This window comes from Nerophis lumbriciformis, linkage group LG09, assembly GCF_033978685.3.
Source record: "Nerophis lumbriciformis linkage group LG09, RoL_Nlum_v2.1, whole genome shotgun sequence".
NCBI classification, from domain to species: Eukaryota; Metazoa; Chordata; class Actinopteri; order Syngnathiformes; family Syngnathidae; genus Nerophis; species Nerophis lumbriciformis.
The window spans coordinates 17,162,435-17,186,022 of record NC_084556.2 but is presented as its reverse complement, the minus strand read 5'-3'; the positions used below and the strand labels follow the sequence as shown (position 1 = coordinate 17,186,022).

The 23,588-nt window shown below is 41.2% G+C and overlaps 1 protein-coding gene across 1 annotated transcript; it reads right to left on the bottom strand.

The window, feature by feature from the left end:
• Positions 1–177: 177 nt before the first annotated feature.
• Positions 178–20,596, bottom strand: dlat (dihydrolipoamide S-acetyltransferase (E2 component of pyruvate dehydrogenase complex)). Its single transcript, XM_061962461.2, has 14 exons — positions 20,183–20,596; positions 17,339–17,440; positions 17,139–17,263; positions 16,875–17,040; positions 15,030–15,156; positions 14,778–14,959; positions 14,560–14,713; positions 14,422–14,489; positions 4,164–4,268; positions 3,857–3,964; positions 3,670–3,788; positions 1,199–1,361; positions 995–1,131; positions 178–934 (listed from the first exon to the last, which is right to left on the bottom strand). The coding sequence occupies exons 1-14, from the start codon at positions 20,429–20,431 to the stop codon at positions 805–807; spliced, it is 1,935 nt and encodes a 644-aa protein (XP_061818445.2). The 5' UTR covers positions 20,432–20,596; the 3' UTR covers positions 178–804.
• Positions 20,597–23,588: the final 2,992 nt, after the last annotated feature.

The window sequence follows — 23,588 nt, the reverse complement described above, 5'->3', positions numbered from 1 at the left end:
TGTCTAATTAGGTGTAAATATTTTGCTTAACTTAGATGTATTCATCAGCACCTCCATGATGTCCCATAACGCATGTTTAAACAGTACACATTTGACTTTGAAGAACAATTTTTAATAACTTAGTTTGGTTTTACTTCACCACAACCTCCCCCACTCAAAAAAGTCCTTGGCACACGGTTGACTTCTTCTTCTTTAGTTTATTTAAAAGAAACATCCAGCGGTAGCTTTGTGCGTTTGAGCTGTGTGAAGGACAGGTTGTTATCGGACTGCGAGACTACAAAGTGAACATGGAGCAGAAAAGGATTGGCAAACATGTTCAGTACTTTCTAAAGGTCGGGGGCTGCACAGTTATAATAAATTGGATTTGAGGAGAGTGTTATCATTCCTCCATTTGTCAATCACAGCACAATGCTGGAGACACAATGTGTTACAATGTGTGTCTATCTTAACACTTGCCTCCATCCTGTAGTGTGCAAGCAAGTCACACACAACCAGCTTCACTTCCTGTTTGCCTTTATATAACATAGACACACACAACCGTTTAAATCTGATCTGTGTAACATTTCCACATCTTTTTTAGAGGCCAGTCTGTTTGCTGGTATAATTCTTGTTCTGGAGTTTTAATAAATAGAATTAGAGAGTGGGAGAGAGAAAGTGAAAAAGACAGAAAAGTGGAGGGCTGCCCCTCCCTCCCCCTTGCATCCACCTCTGTTGCCTTGTGTTCAGGGTAACAGAGGGGGTGACCTGCTGGTGGATCAGGAGGATCCAATCAGATCACCTCTGTGGTTGCAGTTTGCAGTCCGCTCACAAGAGCATGGTGACGGGCTTCTCCAGGAACTTGCGAAATTCAGCGAGCCATTGGGCGCCCACGGCGCCGTCTACCACCCGGTGGTCGCAGCTCAGCGTCACTGACATTATGCTGGCAACGTCGAAGCTGAAATAGGAGAAAACCTTGAGTGTTACACAGACGCCACCGTGCAATCTTGTCACCTACCCTCTCTCATTGTCGGCAGGCATTAGGCGTTTTTCAGAGCCACCCACAGCGAGGATGCAGGACTGAGGCGGGTTGATGATGGCGGAGAAGTTCTTGACGCCAAACATCCCCAGGTTTGAAATGGTGAAGGTACCTCCCTGGCAGCAAATCATTTAATTCAAGTAGACTGTCCCTAATGATGGATTTCTACAAGCAGAATTCTACCTGAAATTCATGCGGCTGTAGTTTGCCGTCCCGCGCTTTGGCGGCGAGGGAAGACACGTCGACGCTGATAGCTACCAGGCCTTTGGTGTGGGCGTTAAACACGATGGGCGTGATGAGGCCATTGGCGGTGCTCACTGCCACACTTACGTCCACCACATGGTTCCTGGAAGAGGAAAAACACACTCTCGTAATCATGAGGACACAACAATAACAGGACATGCTATACTGTAACTGGGCAATTATTTTGATTCGGGGGCCATGTTGATAGAAAAAAATGTGTCTGGGGGCCAGTGTGTATGTTTGTACAAAATTACATACACATATCTGTAAAAATCTGCTATACAGTATGTGTGATTGGGTCCCTTTTTTCAGCAACAACAATACAAAAACTCACAATAATGTCTGATAGAATGCTAAAGATGTTATGACAGACCACCGCAAAAATTTTTACCCCAATGTACATGAAAATAGAAACGGAGGTGAGCACCGCCCACTGACACAACTGTGCTACTACATGCACAAGCATCAATGTTGTCTTCTTTATGCTCTGCTCTTTCAACATAGATTGTAATACCTGGATAATTGTTTATACATTTTTTATTTAATTGAATTTAGAGAAAAACATAAATTTTCATTATTATAACACTGTATATACATATTTTATCATAGCTAAATATTTTCTTTTTCATTGCATAAAACAAACCAATAAAAAAGCTATTCATTCATTATTTCATTACATGAATTTGTGAGGATATTAATAAAAAACAAAAGAAACTAAACCATAATAAAAAAAAAATGTATATAAAACATATACATAGGCCTGAGTAAGATTCACATACCACGCAGTAAACCGTATGTGCAATATTTAAAATAGTGTGTACTATTAATGCGAGCTACTAACACTGCATGTACTATTGAAAAGTGGTTCAGACCGCTTTATTTAAAGGAGGATTTTGCAAGTCATTACCATGGGGACATTCTAATTTAATGCATGTTATCATGCTCCTACCTGTGGCGTTTTGCTATGTTTTCAAACAGGCAGGAGACATATGCTACTTTTGTATGGGTATTTTAGAAGCAGTCAAGCAGTGCATCTACAATGAAACCACTTTTTTTTTTTTACCGCTGAAGGTGCGCTCATTGTGAGAGGCTGCACTTACTCCGCTCAAGAAGCAAAAAAATACATTCCTAAAGAAGCTTTTTTCATATACGAAATATTTTGCTGAATAAACGATAGGTCTAATATTTTTTTATTTTTGACCGCCCAAAATGTTGAGACACACACGTACGGAGGATTCTCGTCTGTCCATCAACTGTCTATGCAGCCCAAGCAATGATCCTGCAGTCGTGTTTGAAACCGTCAGTTTGCACGTCCTTCTAACATGTGCTAAATAAAACGCTAAATAGTGCTGGCAAAACGGTGAGGAGTGTTAATAAATTACATTGCACATTCTAAATAATTATATTTGGATCTTCTCCTTCCAGTGTTGTGGGGCGTTTTGAATATCAGCATATATTTTGCATACTGATGATGAAAGAGATGCAAAACATTATATTCTGCTTACTTAACAGACGCAAACCACTTTGCACACGTTTAGTAGATCAGCTTTGCGTGTGCTATTAAGTTTGCCCGTGTTTTAGTCCACACAAAAATTTTGCATATCAGGCCCAAAGTGTATTAAACCACTTGTCATAAAGAGAAAACAAATAATTTAGGAATCTTTCAAAAACAGTTATGTATTTGTCAAACGGGAACAACTAGTCATTTTTCCACAATTCATATTTTGTATAGCCTCTTTTAGCCTTGATAACTGCTTGAAATTAAAAGTATCTGTTCAGAAAGTCCAATACAATAACTCATTTGATCAAGAAATTAATCACTGTTTTTTCAGTGTTTTGTAAACAAGTACATTTGCAAATTACCGGTAATGGATAACCATAATAATTATATTTTGGCATTGAATACAACTTCGATTAAAAAAAACTTGATGTAATAACAATTACAAAAATATTTTAGACATTTTAGAAATTACCAATGCTATGCAGCTAAGATACCGCGACCCCGACAGGGACAAGCGGTAGAAAATGGATGGATGGATGGATGGATGTTCATTTAGAGCAGCTGTGGCATAAACCCATTATATAATATTGGGGGGTGGTATACACTTTTTAAGCAGTGTATATGAAATAAGATACACATTTATTTTCAAAGATTTTTTAAAACATATGGGTGGATAGTTGGAAAATTTCAAAGAAGTCATATGCTTGCAAAAAAGATAGATGTGGTGATCATGTATTCGGAGGATTTGAAAGCTATTATGTGGAATGGGAGCATTTGAAATTGTACTTTATATGCATTCTGTACGTAGGATCTAATTGGATTTTGTTTCATTGGATGAAACAGGATTTAATTTATAATGTCCATTATGTTTCCTATGTTTATTGAAGTCTCGGTTGTGAATGATACTCACTGGCGGATGACAGTGTCCATCCAGGAGGAGTTACACTCTGGAACCTTGAGGCAGGCCAGAGCGCTGGCTTTTATGATGAAGTCATTGACACTTAGCTTGAGACTGCGGACTTTCACCTCCTGTAACGGCCGAGTGAAAAGATTGACTGACATTCATTTGATTTCAGCAACAAACAAACCAAACAAACCTCATTGAGTTCTTTTCTAAGCTCCATCACTTGGTCCATGGCGACATCTACAGACAGGTAATAGTGAGGGATAGTTTGCTTGGATTGCATCAGTCTCTGAGCGATGACCTGCACAGGCAACACAAACTCCAGTTTTCATACAAAATTCCCGAAGTTTAATTTGACAAGTTTGTGATAAAAGCTCACGAAAAGCATGAAAACCCGAGGCTGTGAATAACCCACAGGCTTCATGTAAACGTGCTGCGGTCACAAATACTGAACTACAGTAGTGAGCTGGCATGTGTCAGCTGTGTTAGTTTGTGCTCACCTTGCGGATATTGCTAATAGGTATGTCTGTGAAGGTCCCGGCTGCTGCGGCAGGGGCTGCAGCAGGTGCAGGAGCAGCTGGAGCTACAGTTGGAGTGGGAGCAGCCTGTCAAAAGATCAAAACTCAGGGGGATGTATGGCACCAAGATGTGCTAAATATGAACACTTTGAAAAATATTAAGTGGTAATAAAACACTATTTGTCAGAGGTGTGGACTCGAGTCACATGACTTGGACTCGAGTCAGACTCGAGTCATGAATTTGATGACTTTAGACTCGACTTGACAAAATGTAAAAAGACTTGCAACTCGACTTAGACTTTAACATCAATGACTTGTGACTTCACTTGGACTTGAGCCTTTTGAATTGACATGACTTGACATGACTTGACATGACTTGCTACTTTCCCCAAAACCCAAAGATGAAAAAGTTATTCGGGAGCGCTCCGTATTTTTCATTGTGTACAGGTAAAAGCCAGTAAATTAGAATATTTTGAAAAACTTGATTTATTTCAGTAATTGCATTCAAAAGGTGTAACTTGTACATTATATTTATTCATTGCACACAGACTGATGCATTCAAATGTTTATTTCATTTAATTTTGATGATTTGAAGTGGCAACAAATGAAAATCCAAAATTCCGTGTGTCACAAAATTAGAATATTACTTAAGGTTAATACAAAAAAGGGATTTTTAGAAATGTTGGCCAACTGAAAAGTATGAAAATGAAAAATATGAGCATGTACAATACTCAATACTTGGTTGGAGCTCCTTTTGCCTCAATTACTGCGTTAATGCGGCGTGGCATGGAGTCGATGAGTTTCTGGCACTGCTCAGGTGTTATGAGAGCCCAGGTTGCTCTGATAGTGGCCTTCAACTCTTCTGCGTTTTTGGGTCTGGCATTCTGCATCTTCCTTTTCACAATACCCCACAGATTTTCTATGGGGCTAAGGTCAGGGGAGTTGGCGGGCCAATTTAGAACAGAAATACCATGGTCCGTAAACCAGGCACGGGTAGATTTTGCGCTGTGTGCAGGCGCCAAGTCCTGTTGGAACTTGAAATCTCCATCTCCATAGAGCAGGTCAGCAGCAGGAAGCATGAAGTGCTCTAAAACTTGCTGGTAGACGGCTGCGTTGACCCTGGATCTCAGGAAACAGAGTGGACCGACACCAGCAGATGACATGGCACCCCAAACCATCACCCAACCATGCAAATTTTGCATTTCCTTTGGAAATCGAGGTCCCAGAGTCTGGAGGAAGACAGGAGAGGCACAGGATCCACGTTGCCTGAAGTCTAGTGTAAAGTTTCCACCATCAGTGATGGTTTGGGGTGCCATGTCATCTGCTGGTGTCGGTCCACTCTGTTTCCTGAGATCCAGGGTCAACGCAGCCGTCTACCAGCAAGTTTTAGAGCACTTCATGCTTCCTGCTGCTGACCTGCTCTATGGAGATGGAGATTTCAAGTTCCAACAGGACTTGGCGCCTGCACACAGCGCAAAATCTACCCGTGCCTGGTTTACGGACCATGGTATTTCTGTTCTAAATTGGCCCGCCAACTCCCCTGACCTTAGCCCCATAGAAAATCTGTGGGGTATTGTGAAAAGGAAGATGCAGAATGCCAGACCCAAAAACGCAGAAGAGTTGAAGGCCACTATCAGAGCAACCTGGGCTCTCATAACACCTGAGCAGTGCCAGAAACTCATCGACTCCATGCCACGCCGCATTAACGCAGTAATTGAGGCAAAAGGAGCTCCAACCAAGTATTGAGTATTGTACATGCTCATATTTTTCATTTTCATACTTTTCAGTTGGCCAACATTTCTAAAAATCCCTTTTTTGTATTAGCCTTAAGTAATATTCTAATTTTGTGACACACGGAATTTTGGATTTTCATTTGTTGCCACTTCAAATCATCAAAATTAAATGAAATAAACATTTGAATGCATCAGTCTGTGTGCAATGAATAAATATAATGTACAAGTTACACTTTTTGAATGCAATTACTGAAATAAATCAAGTTTTTCAAAATATTCTAATTTACTGGCTTTTACCTGTACTTGTCTATCAGCGTTGCGTGTGTCAGCTGGTGTGGTCTCAGTACAACAGCCAATCAAATTAGATCTACTTTGTTTTCATCACACAGCATTCATCCAATCAAATTGTAGGACAACCAACGAAGAAGACATGTCCAAACCACACGCCAGTGAACAAAAAATGATACCTAAAATAATTTTGTTTGGGTATAAAAATTACGAGGTGGTCAACACAAAACGGTTTGCAGTATGCAACACATGCGGTTCGAAAATTACTGATGGAGAGGCAACAACTTCCAACTTCGTCCGGCATTTGAAGTTGCACAAAGAACGGTAAGTTTTGAATGTAAGATAACGTTTATTGGCTAAGTAACGTGACTTTTATTTGCTGTGTAGTTAAATCAGTGAGGCTGTAAACTCACTGCTAACGTTATAACGTTATTGCAAACATGGGAATCTGTTGCAGTTCACTACCTTATTCATACTTTTTGTTCAGTGATTTTTTTTAAGCAGGGTTACGTTAGTCAATATATCACACGTAACGTTAGACGGCGGTCAGCAGCACCGCGTATTTTAGCCACCTAAAAAAGACAAAAATAGCAAAATAAAGGTCAGTTAAAATGTATACTATATTATGAATATGTGTACCGTTTTAGCTAGCTTTCTGACATACTGTTGGTTGTTTACCTCAGTGGTCCCCAACCACCGGGCCGCGGCCCGGTACTGGTCCGTGGATCGATTGGTATCGGGCCGCACAAGAAATAATTTTTTTTTTCTTTTCTTTTTTTAATTAAATCAACATAAAAAACACAAGATACACTTACAAGTAGTGCACCAACCCAAAACAACTCTCTCCCCCCTTTTGTTCTGGGCAATGAACATGAAGACTCTTCCTTCACTGTTCCGAGTGGCTATGAGAGTCTTGGCAGTGCCTGCCTCCAGTGCTCCAGTGGAGCGAGTTTTCAGCCATGGTGGCATCATACTACGCCCCCATCGTGCACAAATGACTGACAGACTCTTGGCTAATTTGGTCTTTTGCAAATGCAATGCAGCATAGGGCCCTGACATATAAAAAGTACAACTTTTTTGTTATGTTCACATATATGTCATGTTTTTTCAATGTTAACACTTTTGTACAAATAAGTACATTTGCACTTTATTTTTCAATGTGTTTGTTCTGTAAAGGAATGAGTTAATGTTTAAAATGACTGGTTAATAGTGCTATTATAAAGTGCAATGTCAGCACAATTTTCTTTCCTGCAATTTAAAATGCACTTGTTTTAATAAATAAATACAGCGTTTGAAAAGCATACACAATCTGTGTTAATATATTAGTCTGTGGTTAAAAGGACTTGAAAAGACTCGAAACTCAAAATGCAGGACTTAGGACTTGACTTGAGACTTTCCAGTCTTGACTTTGGACTTGACTCGGGGCTTGCCTGTCTTGACTCGGGACTTGACTCGGACTTGAGGGCAAAGACTTGAGACTTACTTGTGACTTGCAAAACAATAACTTGGTCCCACCTCTGCTATTTGTTTGGGTCAGCAGCACCACATGCACAATATTAAACAGTGGATGGGGGGATACTATAACCTTATTTGTCAAGCTGTTGTTGTCTTTTTAACTAAGTTGTACTATTGATCGATAGAAAAAAGGATTCAATTAAAAAAAAAAAAAGTTTTATTTTAGTAATAAAAAAAAATATATAACATAACAAATAAAAATAGCTTCCTTAAAAAAAAAAAAAAATTAAACAGTATTCAAAATAAAATACTTTTTCATACATCAATAAAGAATTATAGGGGAACTGCACATTTTTCTAATTTTACTTATCATTCACAATCCTTATGAGAGACAACACATGTTTTTTAGGATTCCAAAGACAACAAAACGCTCAATGGGGTTTAAGTCAGGACTTTGGGAAGGCCATTCTAAAACCTTAATTCTAGCCTGATTTAGCCATTCCTTTACCACTTTTGGCGTGTGTTTGGGGTCATTGTCCTGTTAGAACACCCAACTGCGCCCAAGACCCAACCTCCGGGCTGATGATTTTAGGTTGTCCAGAAGAATTTGGAGGTAATCCGCCTTTTTCCGTAAAGCACCAGTTCCATTGGCAGCAAAACAGGCACAGAGCATAATACTACCACCACCATGCTTGACGGTAGGTATTGTGCTCCTGGGATTAAAGGCGTCACCTTTTCTCCTCCAAACATATTGCTGGGTATTGTGGCCAAATAGCTAAATTTTAGTTTCATCTGACCACAGAACTTTCCTCCAGAAGGTCTTATCTTTGTCCATGTGATCAGAAGCAAACTTTAGACGAGCCTTAAAGTGTCGCTTCTGGAGCAAAACACGCTTGACTGTGGACACTGACACCTGTGTTCCAGCAGCTTCCAATTCATTGCAGACCTGCTTTTTGGTGGTTCTCGGTTGACTCTCGATCATCCTGACCAATTTTCTCTCAGCAGCAGGTGATAGCTCGCGTTTTCTTCCTGATCGTGGCAGTGACAAAACTGTGCCATGCACTTTATACTTACGAACAATTGTGTGCACAGTTGCTCTTGGGACCTTAAGCTGCTTTGAAAATACTCCAAGTGACTTTCCTGACTTGTTCAAGGCAATGATTATTTTTTTCAGATCTGTGCTGAGTTCCTTTGACTTTCCCATTGTCGCATTTGTAACCGAGTCTAATGACTGCATCACATGAACCCTATTTTAATGTGTGTCAAAACGCACACACATACAAGCATTAACATCTTGGAGAGGAGGAATGGCAAAAAACGACAATTCTACTGGTTAATATAGAGTGTGTGTGAAGCGCAATATGAAAGTATTTGGGCTTCAAAACTAACGATAACAGCGACGCTTTAAACAAGGAAGCAATGCGCTTCAATTGTTGCTTTAAAACACGCCTCGCCAAATGTGGCGATTAGTATTACCACCTTTGCTTCAAACTTAGGTAAATCTACTTGTTCATTTACTGTTAATGTCTGCTTACTTTCTCTTTCAACATGTTCTATCTACACTTCTGTTAAAGTGTAATAATCACTTATTATTTTGTTGTTTGATACTTTACATTAGTTTTGGATGATACCACAAATTTAGGTATCGATCCGATGCCAAGTAGTTACAGGATCATACATTGGTCATATTCAAAGTCTTCATGTGTCCAGGAATGTAGTTCCTGAGTTTATAAACAAAATATCCATCCATCCATCCATCCTCTTCCGCTTATCCGAGGTCGGGTCGCGGGGGCAGCAGCCTAAGCAGGGAAGCCCAGACTTCCCTCTCCCCAGCCACTTCGTCCAGCTCCTCCCGGGGGATCCCGAGGCGTTCCCAGGCCAGCCGGGAGACATAGTCTTCCCAACGTGTCCTGGGTCTTCCTCGTGGCCTCCTACCGGTCGGACATGCCCTAAACACCTCCTTAGGGAGGCGCTCGGGTGGCATCCTGACCAGATGCCCGAACCACCTCATCTGGCTCCTCTCGATGTGGAGGAGCAGCGGCTTTACTTTAAGCTCCCCCCGGATGACAGAGCTTCTCACCCTATCTCTAAGGGAGAGCCCCGCCACCCGGCGGAGGAAACTCATTTCGGCCGCTTGTACCCGTGATCTTGTCCTTTCGGTCATAACCCAAAGCTCATGACCATAGGTGAGGATGGGAACGTAGATCGACCGGTAAATTGAGAGCTTTGCCTTCCGGCTCAGCTCCTTCTTCACCACAACGGATCGATACAGCGTCCGCATTACTGAAGACGCCGCACCGATCCGCCTGTCGATCTCACGATCCACTCTTCCCCCACTCGTGAACAAGACTCCGAGGTACTTGAACTCCTCCACTTGGGGCAAGATCTCCTCCCCAACCCGGAGATGGCACTCCAACCTTTTCCGGGCGAGAACCATGGACTCGGACTTGGAGGTGCTGATTCTCATCCCAGTCGCTTCACACTCAGCTGCGAACCGATCCAGTGAGAGCTGAAGATCCTGGCCAGATGAAGCCATCAGGACCAAATCATCTGCAAAAAGCAGAGACCTAATCCTGTAGCCACCAAACCGGATCCCCTCAACGCCTTGACTGCGCCTAGAAATTCTGTCCATAAAAGTTATGAACAGAATCGGTGACAAAGGGCAGCCTTGGCGGAGTCCAACCCTCACCGGAAACATGTCCGACTTACTGCCGGCAATGCGAACCAAGCTCTGACACTGATCATACAGGGAGCGGACCGCCACAATCAGACAGTCCGAAACCCCATACTCTCTGAGCACTCCCCACAGGACTTCCCGAGGGACACGGTCGAATGCCTTCTCCAAGTCCACAAAGCACATGTAGACTGGTTGGGCAAACTCCCATGCACCCTCAAGGACCCTGCCGAGAGTATAGAGCTGGTCCACAGTTCCACGACCAGGACGAAAACCACACTGTTCCTCCTGAATCCGAGGTTCGACTATCCGGCGTAGCCTCCTCTCCAGTACACCTGAATAGACCTTACCGGGAAGGCTGAGAAGTGTGATCCCACGATAGTTAGAACACACCCTCCGGTTCCCCTTTTTAAAGAGAGGAACCACCACCCCGGTCTGCCAATCCAGAGGTACTGCCCCCGATGTCCACGCGATGCTGCAGAGTCTTGTCAACCAAGACAGCCCTACAGCATCCAGAGCCTTAAGGAACTCCGGGCGGATCTCATCCACCCCCGGGGCCTTGCCACCGAGGAGCTTTTTAACTACCTCAGCAACCTCAGCCCCAGAAATAGGAGAGCCCACCACAGATTCCCCAGGCACTGCTTCCTCATAGGAAGACGTGTTGGTGGGATTGAGGAGGTCTTCGAAGTATTCTCTCCACCGATCCACAACTTCCGCAGTCGAGGTCAGCAGAACACCATCCGCACCATACACGGTGTTGGTAGTGCACTGCTTCCCCTTCCTGAGGCGGCGGATGGTGGTCCAGAATCGCTTCGAAGCCGTCCGGAAGTCGTTTTCCATGGCTTCCCCGAACTCCTCCCATGTCCGAGTTTTTGCCTCCGCGACCGCTGAAGCCGCACACCGCTTGGCCTGTCGGTACCTGTCCGCTGCCTCAGGAGTCCCATGAGCCAAAAGAACCCGATAGGACTCCTTCTTCAGCTTGACGGCATCCCTCACCGCCGGTGTCCACCAACGGGTTCTAGGATTACCGCCACGACAGGCACCAACTACCTTGCGGCCACAGCTCCAATCAGCCGCCTCGACAATAGAGGTGCGGAACATGGTCCACTCAGACTCAATGTCCAGCACCTCCCTCGTGACATGTTCAAAGTTCTTCCGGAGGTGGGAATTGAAACTCTCTCTGACAGGAGACTCTGCCAGACGTTCCCAGCAAACCCTCACAATGCGTTTGGGCCTGCCAGGTCTGTCCGGCATCCTCCCCCACCATCGCAGCCAACTCACCACCAGGTGGTGATCGGTAGAAAGCTCCGCCCCTCTCTTCACCCGAGTGTCCAAAACATGAGGCCGCAAATCCGATGACACAACTACAAAGTCGATCATAGAACTGCGGCCTAGGGTGTCCTGGTGCCAAGTGCACATATGGACACCCTTATGCTTGAACATGGTGTTCGATATGGACAATCCGTGACGGGCACAAAAGTCCAATAACAAAACACCACTTGGGTTCAGATCCGGGCGGCCATTCTTCCCAATCACGCCTCTCCAGGTTTCACTGTCGTTGCCTATATGAGCGTTGAAGTCCCCCAGTAGAACGAGGGAATCACCCGGGGGAGCACTCTCAAGTACTCCCTCGAGTGAATCCAAAAAGGGTGGGTAGTCTGAGCTGCTGTTTGGCGCGTAAGCGCAAACAACAGTCAGGACCCGTCCCCCCACCCGAAGGCGGAGGGAAGCTACCCTCTCGTCCACCGGGTTGAACTCCAACATGCAGGCTCTGAGCCGGGGGGCAACAAGAATTGCCACCCCAGCCCGTCGCCTCTCACTGCTGGCAACGCCAGAGTGGAAGAGAGTCCAGCCCCTATCGAGAGAACTGGTTAAAATATTAAAAAAAATATATAAATATTAAATATAAATATTAATATAAATATTAAAAAATATAAAAAATATGAATTTAAAAAAAAGGAAAAAATATTTTGTGATGATAATATCCATGTAATCATTGTAGTATAGACTAGATCTGCAATTGTACTTGGTATCATTACAGTGGCTGTCAGGTGTAGATCCACCCATGGCATTTGTTTACATTGAGGAGCACTATCTTTGGTTAGTGGTGACGCCGGTTAGCTATTTTATCCTCCTACGGTGTGTAGTGAAGTATGTTTAGCTATTTCTCATCCTGCAGGGATGATACTTGTAAGAAACATACTTTATTAACATGAGTTTAAAAATACAATATTCGACGGCGTGGCGCAGTGGAAGAGTGGCCGTGCGCGACCCGAGGGTCCTTGGTTCAATCCCCACCTAGTACCAACCTCGTCATGCCCGTTGTGTCCTGAGCAAGACACTTCACCCTTGCTCCTGATGGGTGCTGGTTAGCGCCTTGCATGGCAGCTCCCTCCATCAGTGTGTGAATGTGTGTGTGAATGGGTAAATGTGGAAGTAGTGTCAAAGCGCTTTGAGTACCTTGAAGGTAGAAAAGCGCTATACAAGTACAACCCATTTATCATTTATTATTTATTTATTTACCATTTAAAACATAATATGCTAATTGAATTATTACTATGAAGTTATATTATTATTAGTGATTTAGAAGCAGTTAAAACACTGCCGACTGCTAGCTAGCCATGTTTTAAAGGACCGCTTGCTGAGTGGCGTTATAACTTCATCTTTTTCGTTAGTTTTCAAGCCAAAATGTGTCCATTCTCCCTTTTCTGTCTACACACCGTGTCTGCTTGTAAATATGCTGTGATTGTGTGTTGCTGAACATGGTCCTCTGCTCGTAAAAACAGCAATGTCACGACATGACGATGGCGAGCCGTCATGCCCGTAAAAAAAAATTAAAAAAAGGGGGGGAAGGGTATTTTTCAAACAGAGTATAGTACCAGCCAATCGCTTCCAGGAACTGTCGCTAGCTAGCTGATCAAAAACCAAGCGATGGAAAAGCAGAGTGCGTAAGTCTTTTCTCGCCAGTACATAGCCTCTCCATCACCAAGACCTTTGCTGTGCCTCCTCGTGGCAATTCCCGGTAACTGTGTGCCTTGCGGCCTCAGGCTAAACAGCATGTAGGTCTCTTGGGGGTCAGCGGAAATGCTACAAGGACCAAATAAAAACCCTCATGAAGCGCTGTGCTATCCAGCCTTCCGCACTGGAAGTCTTGGCTGCTGATCGCCACACCTGGCGCAACTGCAGTCACGCCGGCATTGCTCATCTCCAGGAGCAGACCACTGAGAGGAGAAAACATCAACGTACACAGAGACATCAGCGCGCTGCAGGGGCCCCCCTCTCAAGCGTGGACTAAATCTGCCCCACATGTGGCAAGCCATGCGGGTCGCGCATTGGCCTGCACAGCCACATGAAATGGCATATACAAAACCCCCCTCAATAACACATTACTGGAGCAACGCCATCATCGTAATAAGCATATATAATATATAAAAAAAATATACATATATATATATATATATATATATATATATATATATATCCATCCATCCATTTTCTACCACTTGTCCCTTTTGGGGTTGCGGGGGGCAGCATGTATGTATGTATGTATGTATGTGTATATATATGTATATACACATACATAGAAGTTTTATATATATATATATATATATATACATACATATACATACCTATGCATATATAAGCATACAGTAGGCTCCTGCACCCCTCGCAAACCCGAAAAGGACAAGCGGTAGAAAATGGATGGATGGATGGATGGATCGGATAAAACACACTTTATAGCCTCAACGTGTATTTTAGGGAAAATAGTTGTAATAAACAAAGATTTTTCTGCTTGTCATGAACTTATTTTCTTTAATAAATGTATATCAACATTGACATTACACTTTTGCATAAAATGTACAATAAAAATAAATGAATAACTTGTTTTTTTCTAATCAAATTTATAGATTTAATAGATAAATCGTTACAGCCTTAATTTAATAATGATGTCTTTTTGGCCTGTGTTATTACTATTTATTATTGACATGTATTGTGTTGCTTTTATGTATAAGAGGTGTGATACAAATATAGTTTGACTTATAATATATAGCCGAAAGTAACATAAAAATAGAACCGAAGTAAAACTTACTGGTGCGGTCTTTGGAGGGACAAAAGTCTCAATGTCTTTCCTGGTAATGCGTCCATCAGGGCCAGAACCTGAGCAATAATGTGGACATGAAATTAACCATTGTTTAACTTGTAGGTCACATTCTTCTTGATGACTCACCGCTGATCTGTGCCAAGTCAAAGCCTTTCTCTGCCGCTAGTTTCTTTGCCAGTGGGCTGGCGAACACACGTCCTTTCCTGGGCCCCATGGCTGCAGGCGGCGCTGCAGCAGGTGTGGAAACAGGAATAGGTGCTGCAGCCACAGGTGCTGCTGCCTGGAAGAAGATAACAGTGGGTTCCATTGGCAGAACTATCAGACCAGAGATGTATGTGTCTTACTGGTGCTGGAGCAGGTGGAGGTGTTGAGACATCTGCCACGCCCGTTTCCACATAGTCCTTGAAGGCAGCAATGTCACTCTCCTTCTCTACAATGATGCAGAGTGGCATTCCTAACGGAACATCGCGTGTGCCCTCTGTCACCATGATTTTAGCCAGATATCCCTCCTCCTGGACCTCAAAGCCTAGAAGTGATCACATGGAGAAACAGTGAGCACAAATTAGGGCAGTAGGGGTTGATGCAAACAAGCTTACCGATTGTTGCCTTGTCCGTCTCAATCTCGGCCAGCAGATCTCCCTCGTTGAGCTTCTCTCCCACCTTCTTTTCCCAGCGCTGCACTGTGCCCATCGTCATGGTGGGAGAGAGAGCAGGAAGTGTGATCTGCAACACACACACACTTTTAGAACAAATGTAAGATTTTTTTAGCACAGCCGTCCGCATTTCAAAAACTGCCGTCAAAGGTTTATTGTGTACAATTTGCACAATAAACCAACAAGTGTGTTAGGAAAACAATTACCACTGGAAGTTAGACTAATATAACAAATAATTAATGAATGATAAATGGGTTATACTTGTATAGCGCTTTTCTACCTTCAAGGTACTCAAAGCGCTTTGACAGTATTTCCACATTCACCCATTCACACACACATTCACACACTGATGGCGGGAGCTGCCATGCAAGGCGCTAACCAGCAGCCATCAGGAGCAAGGGGTGAAGTGTCTTGCCCAAGGACACAACGGACGTGACTAGGATGGTAGAAGGTGGGGATTGAAGTAACCAGCAACCCTCCGATTGCTGGCACGGCCACTCTACCAACTTCGCCATGCCGTCCCCTGACTAATAACAAATAATGAATACAAATGCAGCTTGTTTTATGCCTAAATGGAACAGTGGTTAACTTATTGTTAAACTTATAAGATGATGGTAATGCTGTGCAGTCATTGAAGTTTACATGTTAATGACAGTTTGACTCCAAAACAGATTATTTTCACTCTCATCATTTTCAACAAGAAATGTGTCCAAATTCAAACAAATTGGACATTGTTTTATTCAACTTCAGGAGGTTTCACTTTTGAAATAATACCAATAGCTTGCATTAGCAAAATATGTAACATGAGTTTATAAATACAATATTCAACTGTATATTATTTACCATTTAAGATATAATATGCTAATTGAATTATTACTATAAAATTATAAAATAATAAAAATGCATTGTTATTTTACATTTTATCATTATCATTATTGTTATCATATTAAATTATTATCAAATATTAAGGGAATTTTCCATTACATTATTATTTTAATTAAATTAATAGTGTGTGTGTGTGCACAGGCAATTAATTAAACTAAGTTATAGCTACCCTATTCATCCGCCGAATCTAAAATCCTAAAAATGTCAAATATACCACACAAAATTTTAAAAAAGCACAACACTGTAAACTGCAGTGATGGGAATGTGGGAAAGGTATCCAGCGCTTTTTCACATTATATAACTACAATAATACAACTCTATATTTTCATACTTAGGCTCTACTAAATACATGCACAATACATCCAGGGTTAGAGGAATGTTTATATATTAAATACAATATATATATTTTTTAAATTATGTATTTGTATTTGTATTGTAAAATGTAAAAGCTCTGGAACGACCTACCTCTGAGTGTTAGACAGGCCTCCTCTCTTCCTGTTTTTAAATCTCTCTTAAAAACATACTTTTATTCCATGGCTTTTAACACGGAGTGATATCCATCCTGCTATGGCGCCCCATAATACACCTGCTGTGAACCTGTTTTTAAGTTCTATTTATTTTAGTTATTTATTTTTTATCGTGCTGTTTGTGTTGTGTTTGCTCGGTTCTCGTATTATCTTTTAACCTGCCCATTGTACAGCACTTTGGCTACCCCTGTGGTAAATTTTAAATGTGCTTTATAAATAAAGTTGACTTGATTTGATTTGATTTGTATGCATCATCATTTCCAGGCCATGGAAGTGTTTGTTTCACTACTTTACAACTAAATTACCATTTGGAAATAAAATATACTGCTGCTGCATGCTAATCACACTTAGCGTTACTTTAAAAGGCTATGCCCACCTTCAAGTGTGTTGGGTAGGAGCTGCCTGGGGCTGCGGGAGGTGCAGAAGCGGCCGCTGCAGCTGTAGGAGCAGGAGGAGGAGAGGAGGCGGTTGATGGAGCAGCTGCCACAGCTGAAGAAAGGGAGTCCAATGTAATGTCCTTAAAAGCTGGAATGAGGTCTGGGCTGCAAAACAGATTATTAAAAAACATTTTAGCAGATAACAAAAACAGACATAGTAAACAAAAGACTTGACAAGGCTAAATATTGGCAGTCTTGTTTACCTATCAACAGTGATGCAAATTACTGATCCAATGTTCACATCTCTGGTCCCTTCAGGGACAAGGATTTTGGCTAAATAGCACTCCTCCAGCATCTCAAAACCCACTGTGGCCTTGTCAGTCTCTACCTACAATAAATGACAGTTTTTCACAACAATACTTCCTTCCCAGAAACACAAACACATAAAAAAACATTCTTGAACCTCAGCAATAAGGTCACCCTCGCCGATTTTGTCTCCCTCCTTCTTTTCCCACCGAGCGATAGTTCCAGTCTGCATAGTGGGTGATAGTGCCGGCAGCTCCACCTGTTTATTATAATGGACAGCGGCACATCATCATCCATAGCATGTACTTCCAGTTCATAACAACAGTCGCTTCCAAGGTCAGTTATTAACTTTGATTACCTAGAACCTATTTAATAGCAAGAGAGACAGGAAGAGGACTAGTCAAAGCTGTTCAACACAATATAAAAATGTAAGGCTTTATACTTGGCCTGGACCGATACAACGATATCACTACAGTATATAGCGTGATAGACACATAATTGATATCAATAAAAAAATGATTTTGATAAAACAATACATATATGTTTTTTTGGGTCAGAAGAAACCGGAAAGAATGAAGTACGATTGGTTGCATGAACAAAGGCACTCGAGGTCTGGCAACTTTGCAAAACACCTCTGATTGAAATACTACTTTCCATTGTCACTGTTCGAAATCTAGATTTATTAAAGATCTCAGTTCCTTTCAGATTATAATTACTTTCTCTTTTTACACATCAGTTTTGAATGTTGTTTGGTAGAATTGTTGCATGTGCTTTGTATATGATATTTAGGATATTATACTCTGCCAATTCATGAAATTGTAATACATTTATCTATGTTTTACAGGCACTACCCCACACTATAATACAGTATGTTACATATGGAACAATCAGTGAGTTATACGAAATATACAATGATTTTTGATTTAGCAATTCCTTCACTTTGTGTAAAATAGCAATAGTTTTAGGTACTTTAGCCATTGCAACATTTATATGTGATTTGCATGACAAATGTTCATCAATAATAACACCCAAAAACTTGATCTCTTTTGTTCTTTAAATCTTAACTCCTTCGACATTTTGTCCTGATTAAAAGAAGGTTGTGTCGTCCGCAGATGAAATACACTTATACAGTTTGGAAACCATGGTAATATCATTGACGTACATGAGAAACAGTATTGGTCCAAGGACTGATCTTTGTGGTAATCCACAACTAATATTATGTAAGGCAGATTTCCTATTGTTAACTTCCACAAACTGTTTCCTGTCCTTCAGGTAACTTTTGACCCACTCATGAGCCACTCCTCTTATTCCATATTTGTACAATTTTTCCAATAATAATTTATGATCGAGCGTATCAAACACTTTGTGAAGATCTACGAAAAGACTTACTATATATTGTTTTCTATCTACTGCAGTTGAAATGTATTCTACCAAATCAGTTATTGTTGTTGTGGAGTGATTAGGACGAAACAATTGATTATGTGCATGGAATGAAAAAAGAAACAAAAAATTAGTGCTGCATAGAGCGAAGAACTTGTCAATAAATAAAATAGGAAAAGTCACCTCGACAGTATTGCAGTGTTTGGGATTTTTAGAACTATAGTCCTCTGTCACGCTTTTTTCTTTTCAACCCTCGTCCGTTCCCTATTCGGATGTACGGCAACAACAGGTAGGAACTGAAGTGCAGGACTTTATTAATAAAATAAATAACCAAATATAACAGATGTGCTACTTTGAAATAATAATTTGGTCCAATAATATTTAAATAATAAATTACTGCACAACACAAATTCATTTTCATAATTACATAAGAATAGCACACCAAATTAAATGTTATACAGCCATAACTTCCTGGAAGTAAACCAGTCAAAATAGCTCTTCTCAGGGTTCTATGTTTACATTTGTACACTATGCACTATTTGGTTACTTTATTAGTCACTTCTTACATTTTTGCAATTTAAATTTAAAGAGGTTATTATTAAGTGTTTATAGTGATTTTAGAATTGTGTTTACATTGACTGTTTTACATGGTTGTGTTTACATTTCCTTTCCTTTCTGTCTTGATAGCTGAGGGGTTTATAAACAGAGTATTTAAAACAAAAATGTCAACATTTAATATATTTTTTCCTGGTCCATAGGTCATTAAAAATATAAATAATTATCGATACTGATATCAATGTCCATTTCTCAGATGATGCGATTGTTGATGACTGAAGTGCTGATATCAACCAAACCAAACCTACCCCCCCCCCCCCCCCCCCCCCGCCCCAACCTCCCCCCTCCACATCCCACCCCCGGATTGTAAATAATTCAATGTATATACTCTGATGTTTAACTTGTGTGATGACAGTATTATGCTGATAGTATATATTTGTACCATGAATTGATTTGCGTGGACCCCGATTTAAACAAGTTGAAAAACTTATTCGGGTGTTACCATTTAGTGGTCAATTGAACCGAATACGTAGTTTCAATCAATCAATCAAAACCGATCAATATAAAAAAACGTTTTCCAGTTGTCAGCCGTATCGCCCAGCCCTACTTTTATATTGATGCAAACAAATTGAAAAACATTAGTAACACCTGCAAATGGACTGTCAAAATTCTAACCTTATGTTGAGGCTAGGTCTCCCGTAAATGTCACAGTTTAAGTGTTTCGGATTCATTTACAGCCACAGTGAGCAAATATTTTGAAGCATATGCAAAGACACTAGTTATGACTGACGTCAATACTAGAACATAAAAAAGTTAACATGAAACTGGATACAACAAGCCGACTATTAGCTAGCCACCTTGATACAGTAAATGACATTGACTTTAAACTTTAAATTGGCAGAAAACCATGACATTTGTTATTAAATCTGTATACTGACACAAAACAGATTAATTTCATAAGTTTATTTTTTACGATATAGTAACATGCTAGTACTGCTAGCTACGGAGGTCATGCTAACGTCAAATAAACCGGGTGCTATAGCAACCGGAAGCCGGGCAATGATACCTTTTGGTGCGGCGGCAGGCTGTAGAAACGTTTGCCCTGACAGCTACCAGCCAGCTGAGGACACCGCATCAGAGCTCCCCCGTGACTGAAGCATACAGCCCTGGACCCAGCGACGCGGTGTAGCCGCCTCGCACAACCGGTTCCAGACAGGCATCGGGAGCCGATGGCAGAAGCACCAGGCCCGGCCCGGAGGACACGGGGACGTGGGAGCCCGGCGAACGGCCTGAGCCGCAGGATTAAACGAAGCATATCGGAGCAGTCGAAGCACTACGCAGAGTTAAAACTAATGTAATTATCTTACACCTGCATCAAGAAAATCTGTCAAAACTGCAGGAGGCACGCCTCACTTTCTGATGACCTCCTCCTGTCCAAAACACACCGCTTTCCGGCTCTTTGCGCACGCTGCCGTCTATCTGCTGGAAGTGTCGTAAAACTGTTGAAACGCAAAATATTTTTTTTATTTCGAGTTCACTGTTGCAGGTATTTTACTTGAGAAAAAAATATCTTACTTTCAATCGATCACAAGAGCATTGTATTTTGAGGTTATATGATACTAGTAAAAACAATCAAATAGTGGCGCAAAACATGACGTCACATGCAGTAGTCAATGTGTCAAACTCAGCCCGTGGGCCAGATATGGCCCGTCACATCATTTTATATGGCCCGTGAACGCTTGGAAATTATACGTCAATAATGTACTTAATATTTTCTCAGGTCATTCAATCGATCGCAACTGGACTGTTTGGTTTGTCTTGTCTTAGAAGACGTTTCGCCTCATCATGAACAAAGCCTACACGGATGCGAGGTGAAACATCTTCTAAGACAAACCAAACAGTCCGGTTGGGATCGATTGAATGACCTGAGATTACAATGACCTTTATGAATGAGAACATTCATAGACATTCTTTATATTGTCTTACTAAATATATTTGTTCTTTCCATTTAGACAGAAAAGTATGTATGTACTGCATGAAATTGCATACCTTTTAAACTGTAATATTATCTAATAATGTAACAAATATTATCCATCCATACATCCATTTTTCTACCGCTTGTCCCTTTTGTGGTCGCGGGGGGCGCTGGAGCCTATCTCAGCTGCATTCGGGACGGTAGGCCTGCAGGGTTACACCCTGGACAAGTCGCCATGTCATCACAGGGCCAACACAGACAGACAGACAACATTCACACTCACATACACACACTACGGCCAATTTAGTGTTGCCAATCAACCTATCCCCAAGTGCATGTCTTTGGAGGTGGGAGGAAGCTGGAGTACCCGGAGCGAACCCATGCAGTCACGCGGAGAACATGCAAACTCCACACATATTTTCAAAACAATTTTTTGTCAAAATAAAAATAAATACTTCAATATTTTCTTGACCTATGATTTCAAAGCAAGTTATCAAATTGTACACTGTAAAAAGGACAAAAGAGTTTACGGTAAAATACACAGTGGAAATGTAAATTGTAAATACAGTGGAAATTGGAAAAAAATCTACTACTGTTTTTTACGGTGACATTCTGTCGACTGAGCTAACAGTTTTATACCATAAAATCTATGGTTGTTGTTTTTACAATGTATTACTGTAAATATAAAAAACATTACCATATTTTTTACGGTAAAAAGAAAATGGCAGCCCAGTTGCCAGAAGTAAAAAAAACAGCGGTAGGTTTTTTCCATTTACAGTAATATGTTATAACAAAAACACTATATTTTACAGTAAAATTCTGGTGAATGAGTTGTTAGTTTTTTACTGATTTAATTGACAGTGTATGTAAAAAATATATAATAATGAAATGCATAGGTAAAATCATATATTATCAGCTGTTACAAGCGGCCCTCTGATGGCAGCCATAACTGTGATGTGGCCCTTAATGAAAAGGAATTTGACACCCCTGGCCTATAATAACAAAATATCGGTCTCCCCTGCTTGACAATCACCAAAATGATTCCCGAGCGCGGCCACCACTGCGGCTCACTGCTCCTCTCACCTCCCAGGGGGTGGAACAAGGGGATGGGTCAAATGCAGAGGATAATGTCACCACATCTAGTGTGTGTGCTGCTCACTGCTCCTCGCACCTCCCAGGGGGTGGAACAAGGGGTTGGGTCAAATGCAGAGGGTAATGTCACCACATCTAGTGTGTTTGTGTCTATCAGTGGTACTTTAACTTTAACAACCTACATTTTTATTGCTTTTTTATTTTTTCACTTTTTTCTGAACATTTTATCTTGTTTAAATTGTTTGCTAAGTGCTAGTTTTCTTTGCAATGCTACAATGTTGAAATTTGAGCGAACTGTGAGGTTTTTCTCAGATAGAAATAGTTTTGATAATACTTTTATTAAAAAGGGATTTTTTTAAAATTGTGTTTATCATGTTTTCCATAACTTTGCCTCTCATGTTCTCATCTACATGTATGTATCCAAACAAACACAGAAATTAAACAATCTTTAGGTTTTATTTTGCAGTCCAAGTCTATCACACATTAAACATAGACCATTCACTTATTTCTAAACTAATTGTTTCCATAGATAGAATATACAACAATAAACAAACTGTACATTTTACAGGCAGTTGTGGCGTCCAACAAAGTACAAAACCTGACATGATGCATATTTCTGTTGGCTTGTTAGGAAAGGGTAAAACAATAATCCCAAATGGAAAGCATGTGATTGTGTGTGGTCGGTCTGACATTGAACAAGAAAACTGAGCGCGCGCACGCACGCACCAACACACACACACACACACACACACACACACACACACACACACACACACACACACACACACACACACACACACACACACACACACACACACACACACACACACACACACAATAAATAAGGGATAGCCCATTACTCAGCTAGGTCCTAGATGCTTTCTATGTCACAAATTCATATCACAGCATCATTATGAAAGGTAGCATTTCAATCTCATAAAAATTTTAATATACCAGGGCGACACAAAAAAGCGTTCATCACCTAAACTTGAATAACTTTTGAAATAACTAATCAATTATTTTTGTTTTTTAGATTTACCAAGAAGAATTAATGTTCTAAAAGTTTAGAAAATTTCAACTTCGAGATGCCATGGACTACTGAACAAAAGACATTTATAGTTGAGGCCTATTTTCGGCTGAATTCTATCCACTCGGCTCAATTGCAATTCAAAGAACGGTTTGGACGTTGTGAATTTAGTTAAGAACCCATGGGACTGTTAATAACATCAATCGTAAAGATACTAAGAGACAATTACACTCTGGACGACCGAAATGATCAAGGACACCACAGAATGTTGATGCAGTCAGAGACTCTGTTGTTCGCAGCCCATGCAAGTCTGTGCGTCGACAAAGTCAGCTTGGAATGAACCGGGAGTCAGTGCGGAGAATTTTGATCGCAGATCTC

Coding starts and splice junctions, on each gene's coding strand:
- dlat (XM_061962461.2), bottom strand. CDS start 20,431: ATGCTTCGTTTAATCCTGCGGCTCAGGCCGTTCGCCGGGCTCCCACGT. Junction 17,041..17,138: donor ATTTGCATCACTGTTGATAG/GTAAACAAGACT, acceptor TCTGTTTTGCAG/CCCAGACCTCATTCCAGCTT. Junction 14,714..14,777: donor CTCCACCTGCTCCAGCACCA/GTAAGACACATA, acceptor ATCTTCTTCCAG/GCAGCAGCACCTGTGGCTGC.